Source organism: Acromyrmex echinatior, chromosome 17, assembly GCF_024713525.1.
Source record: "Acromyrmex echinatior isolate Ae372 chromosome 17, ASM2471352v2, whole genome shotgun sequence".
Taxonomy (NCBI): Eukaryota; Metazoa; Arthropoda; class Insecta; order Hymenoptera; family Formicidae; genus Acromyrmex; species Acromyrmex echinatior.
The window spans coordinates 702,431-715,852 of NC_141868.1; the positions used below are offsets into that span (position 1 = coordinate 702,431).

General features: G+C 29.0%; 1 protein-coding gene across 2 annotated transcripts; it reads left to right on the top strand.

Annotated features, from left to right (window-relative positions):
* Positions 1-3,131: 3,131 nt before the first annotated feature.
* On the top strand, positions 3,132-11,861 carry LOC105151440 (sterol O-acyltransferase 1). Of its 2 annotated transcripts, none has more exons than XM_011065146.2 (10): positions 3,132-4,992; positions 5,267-5,464; positions 6,018-6,088; positions 6,251-6,387; positions 6,940-7,110; positions 7,268-7,416; positions 7,776-7,915; positions 8,221-8,384; positions 8,775-9,048; positions 9,507-11,861. In XM_011065146.2, exons 2-10 carry the CDS (start codon positions 5,419-5,421, stop codon positions 9,927-9,929), a joined length of 1,575 nt encoding a protein of 524 aa, XP_011063448.2. In that variant the 5' UTR covers positions 3,132-4,992; positions 5,267-5,418; the 3' UTR covers positions 9,930-11,861. The 2 variants fall into 2 exon arrangements, with proteins under 2 accessions (XP_011063448.2, XP_011063447.2); XM_011065145.2 differs by having other exon boundaries at positions 5,414-5,464.
* Positions 11,862-13,422: the final 1,561 nt, after the last annotated feature.

Below are 13,422 nucleotides of genomic sequence, written 5' to 3' on the forward strand. Positions count from 1 at the left end.
TTAGAAAGTTTTATTACTTCACTAATATCTTTCACTTATCAACTCGTTCTCAAATATCGGTGCACAGTGGGGAAATGAAAATTATTAGGAAATAAAAATTATTGTTTAAAAATTGCGATCTGCAGCAATTTTTGAATAGTAATTTTTTTCATCGCCGAACAGTGCCTTCGGATACCGGACGTTTCGGGCGATTGCCTCCTCCCCCTTCCTCAAGCCGCTCCTATGCGATATAATCATCTTAAACTATTATTATTTGTATGAAAATAATTTTATTCTGATCAGAGTAGGCACAGTTGAAACTTACTTTTCATTTATAATTCAAATTAATTTAAAAATATCTAACAATGATATTTAAAATAAAATTCTAGAGAGATACTATATTAATTTACTATTATAATTAATAAATAATTGAAACAAAATATAAAATATATACATATAAAGAATACAACGTATTTGTTTTGCAAGATGTTTTAGTTTTATTTTGTTTCCAAGAAGTATCCATTAGTAAAATAATGTAATTTTTAATAGAATTAATATTTGACTAACAAAATTAAAATTTTATGATATAAGTACATTTAATTTTTAAACAATAAGATAGGAAACAAGACTGTTTATATTAAATAACATTACAATCCGAAGTGCCACTACGGTCTAAGTATTAAGATGTTGAACTAATATATATATTATTCAAACGAATGAAATAATTTCAGAAATAATAATTACGTGTCGATATGGTTGTCGACATTAACGTAATTAATCTGAAATGTAATAATCCCCCCAAAATTCCCCAAATTAATCTTAAAAAACTGTAATAAACTTATTGCGAAAAAATATTGCCTCGGCCGGGAGTCGAACCCGGATCTCTTGCATTCTCGCACGGAATGCAAGAGATCCGGGTTCGACTCCCGGCCGAGGCAATATTTTTTCGCAATAAGTTTATTACAGTTTTTTAAGATTAATTTGGGGAATTTTGGGGGGATTATTACATTTCAGATTAATTACGTTAATGTCGACAACCATATCGACACGTAATTATTATTTCTGAAATTATTTCATTCGTTTGAATAATATATATATTAGTTCAACATCTTAATACTTAGACCGTAGTGGCGCTTCGGATTGTAATGTTATTTAATTTAATTTTTATTTTATATAGTGAAACACACACACACACACACACACACACAATAATTTTATACAACTGATAATAATTTCCAAAGTTCTGTGTAAGTTTTATAAATACAATGCTGAAATTCATTATTGTTTAATATTACAATTATAGAAAGTTAGTAACGTATTCATTAAAGTAAAAAAAGTAATAAAAAATAGGCAGTATATATTTCCCTACAGGTGCATAATATTGCATTATTTAATATTTTAAGCATACTGTTAGAATATTAAAGCTTATTTTACAATGTGTTTTTTGTTTCCTGTTTCTTGCATTTGCCTGTTTCTTGCATTTTTTATTTTTTACATCTTATCTTTTTGTTTCTTATTTGGTTTTTTGTTTTATATCGCCCAAGATAAAAAAGTTAACAAACTTCGAAAGAAACAAGAAATACGCAGCAAGAAATACAATTGTCGACAAAACAGTCGCAAAGGAGAAAAAAAACAAAAGGTAAAAAACAAGAAACAAAGAGCACATTGTAGAATAGGTTTAAATGTACATTTAATATTAGTAGATATACTAGGCGGGTTCTAAGCCATGGGGCTAGAGGGGAATGCGGGGTGCGGGGAAGTACTTGTAGGCGCGGGGAATACCTAACGCGGGGGAAAGAGGGGGAAAGGTCTAATCTCCTACACAATAGGGCTCCTACACAATAGGGCTCCTTTTTTTGTTATCAAAATTAGACCATGTTTTTCTTTAAAAATGCATTGATAATAAAGGTTTGAATTTGACCATGACATATTTTTCTTTTCTTTAAAAATGTATCGATAATAAAGGCTTGCATGTTAGAGAAAGATAAAGCGCGCATGCTACGAGTGAAGAAAGGATGGAAGAATTAATAGAGTACGAGTTTCTTTTGTATGATACAGTTTTTCAATTTTATGGTTTTTTCCTGGCGCGTCGAGGCAAAGGGATGGGAAGTAAAAGACAATACACATGAAATAAGGCGAACAAAATGTTTTATTTACATCTTATTACATCGGTTTTCGTACTTATTAAAAACTAAAGCTAATAGTTCGCAATCGATGAAAGGCTTGCCATGTTAGAGAAAGATAGAGCGCGCGTGCTACGAGTGAAGAAAGGAAGAATTAATAGAGTACGAGGTTGCAAAGAAAATTTTGTCAAAGGAGCTAACTACTGGGTGTTATCAATAAGCGATTCCCCAGCGATTCACCCATCGATTCAGAAGCTGAGAAGAATACAGAAGGCTGGTTGTTGGGTCCCGCATGTGCTTAGCTCAGGAAACAAAGCGAGACGCTACGACACAGCAGTTTGCCTGTTAAGATTTAAACAGAAGAATTTTCTGTTTAAAATCGTAACTGATGAGAAGTCTATCTCATATCCGAGACTCCTACAAGAAAACAAAGTCCTGTAGTTTATCTGGAACCGTCACGTCAATTGCAAACGAATAGTCAAAAAATATTGTTATGTATGTGACTATGAAAGATGTAGCTAATAACTGTGTAGTTGTTAAACAAAAACCCTGTATCGGGAAATTGTAATATCTGAGCATTATCAATAACAATTGACGCGTTTAAGTGACTAAATCGAACAAAAATAACCCTTATCGGCTAGGGAAACTCATCAGGTGATACTGCACGATAATGCACAAATCCATTCGGGGTAGCAATCAAGAATTATGACTGCAGCACAGACTCTTGCATAACACATAGTGCATATGGGAATCAACCAATCAAAATTCTTCTTTTCTATGGAATAGGAGAAAAGGAAAGATAGTGTCGATGATTAGTCGATTTGCTTATGCACTATAAGTTAAAAGTCTGTGCTGCAGTCTTTAATTTTTACTTTGGGAAATTTATGCGGCTTATTCTCCAAATATGGCCTCTACAGATTTCCATCTCTTTCGTTCTACAGCACCATCTCATTGATATGCACTTTTAAATACCTGAAGAGATCGAAAATTCCATAACCGAATTTATTGAATCAAAACTACCATCGTTCTTCCAAGCAGGAATTCGCCAGTTATCCGAGAGATGGCAAAAGTGTGTCGAAAGTGATGAAGATTATATTCACGACTGTACTTTGGTTCTTTATAAATAAATATCAATTTTCTGTAAAAAGGAGTTATTTGTTAACTTATTTGTAGACCTAATATATATTTAAAATGTATTTAATATATATTTATATTGCAATATAATAAATATATTTTCTGCCTTCTTTGTCAACATTTTATAATACATTCATTCTATAATTCATTCGTTTCTTATGACTTTTGCTTTGCGCATAATTATTCAATTTATGCGCATAGTTATCCAACGCGCGAGAAATTTTTACGCTTTTCTGTTTTTTCCTTTTTGCCAAATACAACCTTATTAAATGAAAATTTGTTCAATATAAGGATACGTAATAGTAGAAGAAAGAGTTACAGTTTTTATTTCTATATCGCTTTGAATTTGGAAAACCATTCCAGGACAATAAATTTCCTTTAGGTGTGCACAATTCACCCACTTTTCCCTATCTTAATATTTACGTTAATAAAAATTATAAATATATTATATGTATAAATGTGTGTAAAAATTATAGACAACAAGTAACAAATAAAATTTTCAAAGCGAAAACTGCTTTGGCGTTTATCCGACTTATCATAACAAATATATATGCACTTGTCGCACACGCTCGAACTGCATCACAGAAAAGGTTTAAGATCAGCTTTATCATAAAAACTATCTAAGTATAATAACTTGGGCGAAGCTGTTATGAATTGTACGCATATTATATCTGCAAGTCATATATTCTTAATTATAACTAGCTAACATTCGCATGCGAGTTGTCAAATTCGACGATGAATTAGTTTAAGAACGAGACTGCAAAAAAAATCGACAAAAATGAAAAGAATTTAAAGATATAAAAAATAAATATGTAATAAAGCGTAATTAGATTGTCTCGTATCTCTGCGACAGTCAATCGTTTTATAATAAAATAGTCCAAGACGTCGAAACTTTTCTTATCACAAAGAGGGGAACAGCCGTTTATCATAACATTAATGCTTTCATTGTATCTTCGTAATTAAACAACAAATTAAGATTTCGGTGAAGTCTGCTCGAAGAAAGAATATGACTCTGCAATCTTGTTTGTTTCATATAACGTCAGAAACATTTTAATTTCAATAAATTTACTATTCAACTGATAAGTGGCGTAATGTTTTTACAGAGACAAGATCAACTCGAGTAGAATCGACTGAAAAAAATAATGCAATGAAAAAATGAGATATTCTAAAATTAAATATAAAAAATTTTAAAAATATAAAATTCATAAATAACCATTTTTAAATTGACGATTTATAATTATAAAAGTACTTCTTTTTTTATTTGTAGTATGCATATAATATAGTAATATACGTATATAAAATGTATTTTAATTTTATTCTGTTTTTACATATTTCAAATTTTAATCTTTCAAATACACAGATATTAACATTATAAAATCTATTTAATTAAAAAATTATATGAAATTTAATAAATTTAAAGATAATGTCTAAATCAGAGAGAGAGAGAGAGAGAGAGAGAGAGAGAGAGAGAGAATTTCTCTTATTATAGCACATGCCTGAAGGCATGTGTTTTTTCTAAATTCAAACAATAAGTCTGATAAGAAGAAGTTTTGAAAGATTACTCAGTACAACACATGAAAATGTGTACGGCATCACGTCATCTAAGAGCCGAAGACACGTGTCTCTCTGGGACATAATCAGTGCGCACGTACTGTACTCATAGTAGAATAACAGAAACGATAAACACGATCGGGCAGTTTAGATAGCGCCGTACACGGAATAGATCATCCACAATCGAGATCAACTGGAATTTGTGGTTTGTACCTCGTCAAACATTGTTAGATCGTGTAAATTTTAAATAAAGGGAAATCTAAAAGAAAATTAACATTAAATTACTAATCAAAAAATATTAGGTGCGCAACTAAGTTCTCGCTATTATTTTGATGGCATTTCCATCAAAATAACAGCGAGAACTTAGTTGCGCATCTAATAATAACAATATATGCGTGACGGGATCGCAAATATTGTGATTGGAAATGTTTGAAAATTTATTGAGGATCCATAACAATCAAGTTGTCCTTATAAACCAGTATAGAGTTATTGACTTTCTGGGAAGATTGCAAATCACGTAACTCAGAGCGTAACATAGAATTGCTTAGAGAGTGTAATATTCTCGGAGAAAAGTTTCCTTAAGACCCATAGGAAATTTCCATTTAGTCATTGAGTTATTGTTATAGAAATCATGAATAATACTGGTGACACGAGCTTTCACGAAAAAGACAAACATGGTAAGTAAAGGACTCGATTAATCGTAAGATGCTTGGCAATTCTAATTCTGATAAAGCTATTGAAAAACCAATTACAATTATTTTATGCTTTATTTTAGTCAACTTTGATAAAATATTTTTTAAGTATAAAATATTTTGTAAATTATTAATTTTTTTTTATAATTGTAACTTAATATTTTTATGTACAAAATAATGAGATATTATTGCTTTAAAAAAAAAAGTGAAAATTGTATACTTTTTTACTTTTACTTTTTATCTCTGCTATTATCTCTACCTTAATAGTTAATTTTGTATGCAGAGCAATTAATGGAATTATATTATGTAAAAAAATAATTATATAATATTCCATTAAAAAAATGGAAATAATCTCTTCTATCTCATGTCTATCTTTTACTCTTTACATGCGGTAAAAAAAAACATTGTAACTAAAATACGTTTTCTTTAAAACCATTTCACTTTCATTTAAAACATTTTGTATCATTAATAATTTCAGTGAAATTTGACTGGATTGATTAAAACGCAACAGAGTCTATATATGTATTTTTCTTTTCAGCAAACAATGAAAATGCTTTTACGAATATTTTACATGAGGTGAACGCCGACGTATTGCAGAAAAGAATACAGGTGTGAAAAAATATATCTGAATAAATGTATTACGAATTAATATCATTTGCCATCAAAAAAAGTGTAGTAAAGTTTAGAATAAAAGTTTAAACTATGAATATTCGATTTTGTGAAACATGGCTTGCTAACATATTACTTGTTGTAAGACGTATTTCTTTGCAGGAAATAAGAGAGGATGTTTCGGGATACGTTAATAACCGCATTGATGACATGATGTCCGAGATTATGCAGAAGATACAGATGCCTTTGACAAAAAATGGGGAAATCCTATACACTATGGACAAATATCGTGACAAAAGGTGAGAAATGACAAGAAAAAAGCTTCGAGCAGCAAATACTCATAAAAATACATGGTACAGATAGAGTAGATAGATTTAAAAATATTCGATAGTATATAGCAATTTTAAGCAAAAAATATCAATGTGAAAGATACTGCAACATTGTTGCTTAGATCTATTTAAAAAAAAAAAAGATTATTGTATCATAAAGTTCCAATAAAATAAAATCTTTACATAATTCTTATATCTTATGATATCTTTGATATAAAAAATATTATATTAAAAGTGTACAATAAAGTACATTACGATTCTATAACATAATTGAGGAGCTAATCTTAAGACAAATATTGGATTTCAAAAATAAGAATCAATAATATTCGATTGTTATTTAGCCACTCAACGAGCAATTATTATTGAATGCATTCATAAAGTTACTATTGACGTAAGAATGTACGCACGTAAACTTAGAGAATTTGCAAAATATCAATAAAATATATCTATTGTAAGATGTATTTATAAATATAGTATATTTATAACACGTTGATCATATTTGCATTTCCGTTATTTCTCTAGGAAATCTAGCAAGAAAGATGCGTTACCGGATAAGGAATTCCTCGAGAGAAACTCATTATTTACTGATCTCTTGAAAATCTTGCATTTCCGTGCGATATACAATCTGTTCGTAATGATCTTTATAATTCTGCTTATCAATACCATCGCATTTGATATCATGGAGACAGGAACGTAAGTTCGCAATAGAAATCTAATTCGCTTCCATCGTAGAATCGTCAACGTTTCGTGGAAAAACATAAATATCGCTTCGTGAAATATATACTTAAAATATGTGAAAATGTATATTCTTACCGCCTAATTTTTCTTTCTTAATTAATGATTCTTAAAGGATCCGCCTTGGTACCAACACGTTATGGACTGGTTTCACAAAATTTCCAACGTGCCTCTACATTTGGTCATTCATGCAAGCCTCTACACTCAGTGTCTACGTGACGTTTACCCTCTGGGCGCATCAACGACTCCAATTATTACCAAAATGTAATAATTTCTTCAATTCATTTCTTCATCTTAGATAAATATGTTTAATTTAAACAATAAGGAAGTTAAATTATTGGAGAAATTTAAAATTGGAAGTAAACCTTTTAAAGAGTAATTTGATTAAAATAAGTGTATAAAATAAAATCTTAATTTTTTAAATAATTCTTTTAAATAATTCTTTCTGTGTTAAAATAATTGATTAATTGAATAGAAATTATAGTACGATAATGACAGTGCAAAAATAATTGAACAAATAATTATAAAGACTATTTTAGATAATATTAAATGATTAAAGCAATTTATATTAAATAACACTAATTACTTTAAATAATATTTAATTATATCTTTCCTTTTTGCAGCCTCCGTCCGAAAATTGTGGGATTATAGCTGGTTATCAATGTTCATATTGTATCAAATTCTCTTTATTATTTTTCCTATTAAGGCGATGCTCGACGCAAATCTTTCCATTGGTTGTAATTTGATTGTTATATTTGAACAAGTACGCATCTTTAAAAATCTGCGATTATAACGTCTTGAATTATGTTAGAAGTAAAAAGTTCGAATTCTTTTTGAAAAGTATATGCTAAAGTAAATCAATCGCATACATTTAAAATACAAATTAATAAAATGTGTTAATGAGATTTTTATCCTACTGTTGAAAACATTTATGTAATTTGTATTTAAATGATTTTGAATAATTCACATATAAATATATAGAATAATTGAATATTTTTTATTATTCCAACATTACAATAGATGTCGGAGCAAAAATTTTACAACTTAAAACAATGTTCGCTTCTTTAGATACGTATGACAATGAAGAGTCACGCCTTTGTCAGAAGCGCAGCATCCAGATTTTTGTCATACAAACCTCACACTGAAACTCCACGACCGAATTGCCCTAAATTCTCGCAATATCTGTATTTCCTGTTCGCACCGACTCTTGTGTACCGCGATGAGTATCCTAGGTAAAGATTCATTCAACATTTCATTCAACATTTTTTTAGGAAATTAACAATTAATCTGAAATTTTAACTGTGCGATTAAAAAGATAACTTTAGTTACATAATTATAAAATTCAATCGAGAATTAAATTTAATTCTATTTGAACTATATTGAATTCATATGGCTTAAAAATTTAAAAAAAAACTTCAAAGATCATTCCTAAAATTTATAAACAAAATGTTCTTAATCTTTACTTTCTCAATAATATAATTCTGTAATTAAATTTTTTAATTACAGAATATCGCACTATTTAAAAGATTTAAGAACAATTTAATATTATTGTTGTTGGTTATGTTAAATTAATATTAAGAGACTTTAGAAGATCTATGTTCGAGCTTAACTGATTATTTTAGAACGAAAAGAATTAGGTGGAAGGTGGTGATTCAAAATTTCATTGAAGTGGGTCTAGCAATCTTTTATCTCACCTTTGTCTTGGAACGCTTTATATTACGAGTCTATCACGTGTTCGGTACACAATATTTGGACCAGAAATGGTTTATCACGAATGTCATCGACTCTAGTATTCCTGGCTTTCTCTACTTTATCATTGGGCAATACCTCCTGCTGCACTCATGGTTGAACGCTTGGGCGGAAATGTTGCAATTTGCTGACCGATTGTTTTACAAGGTAAATATATATATGTCTTTATTTATCTTTTAAAATAGTTGTACGAAGGATATGCAAGTAGATATATATATATATATCTTCTTTTAAGAGTTATGTCGCAGTATATCTCAAATGCTTTAATAGAAGCGATAATTTAAATATAACCAAGTCAGAAGATCTTCAATCAAAATAACTTTATTTTAACGTCATTAAAATGATGTTTTTTGATTACAAAATTTCTTTATTGACGTTAAAGATCAAAAGATCAAAATAAAATCATTTTGATTTTTTGTTGACCTTTGAATGTTCCTTGAGTTCAGAATGGATAACTTACTTGCAAACTAATTTTATAAGAGAGATAGCTGCGAGAAGATATTTCCCTCACTCGAGAGAATTTGCGATAACTTCCGGAACTTTCTAGAAATTATCGACTTTTACAAACTGTAGCTTCATGAATCACTATATCGCTCATATTACAGGATTGGTGGAATAGCACAAATTATTACACGTTCTATCGCACGTGGAACCTGGTAGTGCACGATTGGTTGTATACGTATATATATAAGGACATGTACGAGATCGTGGTGCCGCGCAATCGAACGCTGTCAGCCAGCGCTGTATTCTTCATCTCCGCCATCTTCCACGAGTACATACTCGCGTTTGGCTTCGGCTTCTTCTACCCGATGCTGTTCATCTTTTTTACCGCCATAGGCTTCCCCATGTTCTTCATCAAGCTTAACAGCGTCGTGATGTGGTACAGTTGGAGTTTCGGCAATGGCATCTTGTTCAATTTGTACGCTATAGAATTTTACGCCCGGTGCAATTGTCCACCTCATCCCAATTACTACTTGGACCTGTTCATACCGCGAAGCTGGAACTGTCAAAAGCAATTTGACGTTTAGATCTTTTCGTTTGCGTTAGCAATAAAATGTTTCAATGTGGAACAATGTATTCCCCACTCTACAGTCAGAGACTATGTATATAAGAAATGTTATCTACAAGTTGATGTAATTAGTTTAATGTTAACTAGAATAGAGCAAAGATTGAGATAAAATCATATTAATAAGAGGATCAATGGAGATCCACGCATTAATAAAAAGTTATTCATTTATATAATTACACGGTATTTATTTTAAGGCATGTTTTGATAACGAAAGTAATTGCAATTCTTCAAGTCTTTAATGAAAAAACTTGAAATAGATGAAAATGTTTTTTTTTGTAAATACTTTTTTATTGAAATCTTTGTTTATTATAACCGATAACGATTTTCAAATTGCATTGTATAAAACGAAGTAATATCATTTTATCATGATTCTCGGTTTATGAATTATTATTATGATCGAAAACGAAGAAAACTGACTGTCAGTTTAATTTATTTTTCGAAGATTCTAGTTTATATTGCAATAATATTGCAAACGTTACTGTTGTACAAGCATTGTTGCTACAAGCTTCTGTGCTGTACATAGAGAGAGTAATCAACAAGACTGATCAACTTATTTATTATTTCAGATTTATTGTGTTTAATTTTCTCCTCGGAAGAAAGCTTCCGAACTTCTGCTTTTTTATTTTAGATTTAATTAAATTAATAATAGGATTGAAAATTAAATTGTAATATTTGCAGAACGATTAGAATGAAAAGAAATTGTTGTTTATAATAAAAAATATTAATTTTTTGTAATAAATGTGATACAAAAATGTGAAAACAAAAAGAATAAATACAACCTATCGTGTAATAATTTATTAATTTTTCTAACTTTACTTTTTCTTTCCATCTTTAATCCCGAGATGCCGAGATAAAAATACTTTTTTTTCATCCGTAAAAATAATCTATATAAATTCTTCAATTGTATAACGATACGAGAATATCATTGAAATTTTATCTTAGTGGAAAGTTCTCTCTCATGTTCCACTGAGATAAGATGATCGTCAACATATGCATCGAAAAATTCGTAATACGTAAAATATATAGATAATACAAATCGTTCTCATAAATACATGTAATGAATATTTGTATACATGTATATGTGTATAAAAATTGATTCGTCCATTCCCTCCCCTCCGATCTGAGTTATCTAATATAAACATAAATGTGTCGAGCTTAAGATATTGAACTTAGGATAGTCGAATAATAATAATAATTATACATGTTTAATGCAGAAACTAACTGCGGCAAATGTGTTCTGATTACTTAAGTTGATTCGATTATCTCGATACAGTCACACACACACACACACACACACACACACACACACACACACACACAGAGTGATTATTGGATGCGTGATCAAATAGTATTATTAGTCTATTAGGTGTAATGCTAATTTGATTAAAGATGTTTTAGTTTTACATAAAATATCAGTTAAATTTATCAGCTAACAAATCATCTAAAATAATCAAATTACTCAAAACATTTTTGTTATAAATAAATCTCTCTGAAATCGACTGAAAGAAACAATAAATAATTTGAGTTATGCTGTAAATGATTTGCTATAATATTAAATAAAAAAACTTTTAAAATGTGGATCCAAATCAACATTATTTGAACGAATAATTATTAGTTTTATTAAAATATATTTTAAAAACCAGATTTAATTCATAATTCTATGATCTTATCAAATTTGCAGATTGCTCCAAACAATATTTTGAGTAATTATTAAGAGAAAGAGAAACAAACAAAAAATTAAATAAATTTTAAATCAATTAGATGTCCTCAATTTTTATACAAATTACTCAGACATGATTAGAACAATTTATAAAATAAAATATAAAAATTAATATAATAACATAAAATTTTTCATTTTGATGATTTTTTGGAAATAACACATATCTATATTCTTAATGTGCACCCGCTATGCCCTCCAGAAAGTCACAGATCTGCAAACTTTTTACCGATCAATCTAATCGGGTCGACGTAAAAAATAGCTGAGCGCAGATAATTCCTCATGTGTTAATCGTATGTATATTAATTCTTGCAGCTCATGGATTTCGATTGAAATTATTTAATCCTAGATTTCTATTATGTTTCTTAATGAAAATAATTTTGATGGAAATCCATTCAAAATAATTCAATAATATGTGTTTTAATCTATAAAAAATGAGTGTAACAATAAAACAAAATTATTAAATCATATTTACAAGTAGACTAATATTAGAAGGCATGTATTAAAGAAAATTAGCAGATAGCAATAGTATATGTTATATTTCACACACGTTGTCTTCTGAATTTAATTATAGTTTTATACAAGAAATTTAGCATGTATAGAAATACCTTCAGTTTAAAAAAATCTTCAATATGTATTATGGCACTTTGCAAAAAAAAAAAGAGATTTTTATGAATCAATATTATTGATATTATTTTCAAAAGACACTCAGTCTCGGCTATTTTATGTTTAATAATATTAATTACAATGCATAGTATTTTATATAAAAATGAAAATTGTAGATACTATATGTAGCGATTAAGATTTCAAGACAAAAATGTCTATTTTTTGTAGTTACGCGAACTAAGCCTTCATAAATAAATTATATATTATAACACAATGCTATTGATACGCTCTCGAAATTCGCAAAAAAATTTTTTCGCTCATTTCGTTTAACTAAAAAAAAATTTTTTTGTATAAGATCTAAGTGGGCTGCCCTCCCTCTATGTGTTAATAACAGTCGATTTAAAAAATCAAATATACAGGATTTATGCGCTTTTATATTCACATAATTTTAATTTTTGCGTTGCATCCCTTAAGCCACTTCCCTTTTGGAGCTTCCAATCCGCTCCGAATAAATGGTCTTGGAGACTTTTAGTAAACATTTTGGCTATTAAAACATTTCATATGACATATTGCAGAACCTTTTCGGAATTGTTATTTATGAAATATGAAAGGTTGAAACATTTCTGAAAACTTTCCGGAATAATCGGTGTTGTAAGGGCGAAAAACTTCTAACACTATATTTCAAAATTGGGTGACTTTTGGTATTTTCATTTCCATGAGGCCAAGAAGCCATTTTCAATAAATTATGGCTGAAAGAAAATTTTCGAATAAATAGAAAATTACAATTTAAGAACTAATGCTGCTCGACTAAAGAAGACAAAAATCAAATCGATTGAATTCAATTTATTATGATTTATTTCGAATTCTTCGAAAGCTAAGGATAAATTCCATCGAGTATTAAAAAAATTTTCTCACATAAGATCAACAATTCAAATCATGATACATTATTTCATACTAATATTAATCCAATGAAATTTGATAACAATTTTGAAATTAATTACATTAATGATAATTGGTTAATTAATTTGAGTAATGTTGAAATCCCTGACAAAGTAAAAACTATTTTGCAACTTGGAAAAATTCAATTTACCAAATAATACAATTAATAAAGATAAAATGATGATAGAAT

Bases quoted from the DNA above. Each gene is read 5' to 3' on its own strand.
- LOC105151440 (XM_011065146.2), top strand. From the start codon at position 5,419: ATGAATAATACTGGTGACACGAGCTTTCACGAAAAAGACAAACATG. The intron at 7,417-7,775 runs GTAATAATTTCT...TCCTTTTTGCAG, and splicing joins ACTCCAATTATTACCAAAAT to CCTCCGTCCGAAAATTGTGG. The intron at 7,916-8,220 runs GTACGCATCTTT...TCGCTTCTTTAG, and splicing joins TGATTGTTATATTTGAACAA to ATACGTATGACAATGAAGAG.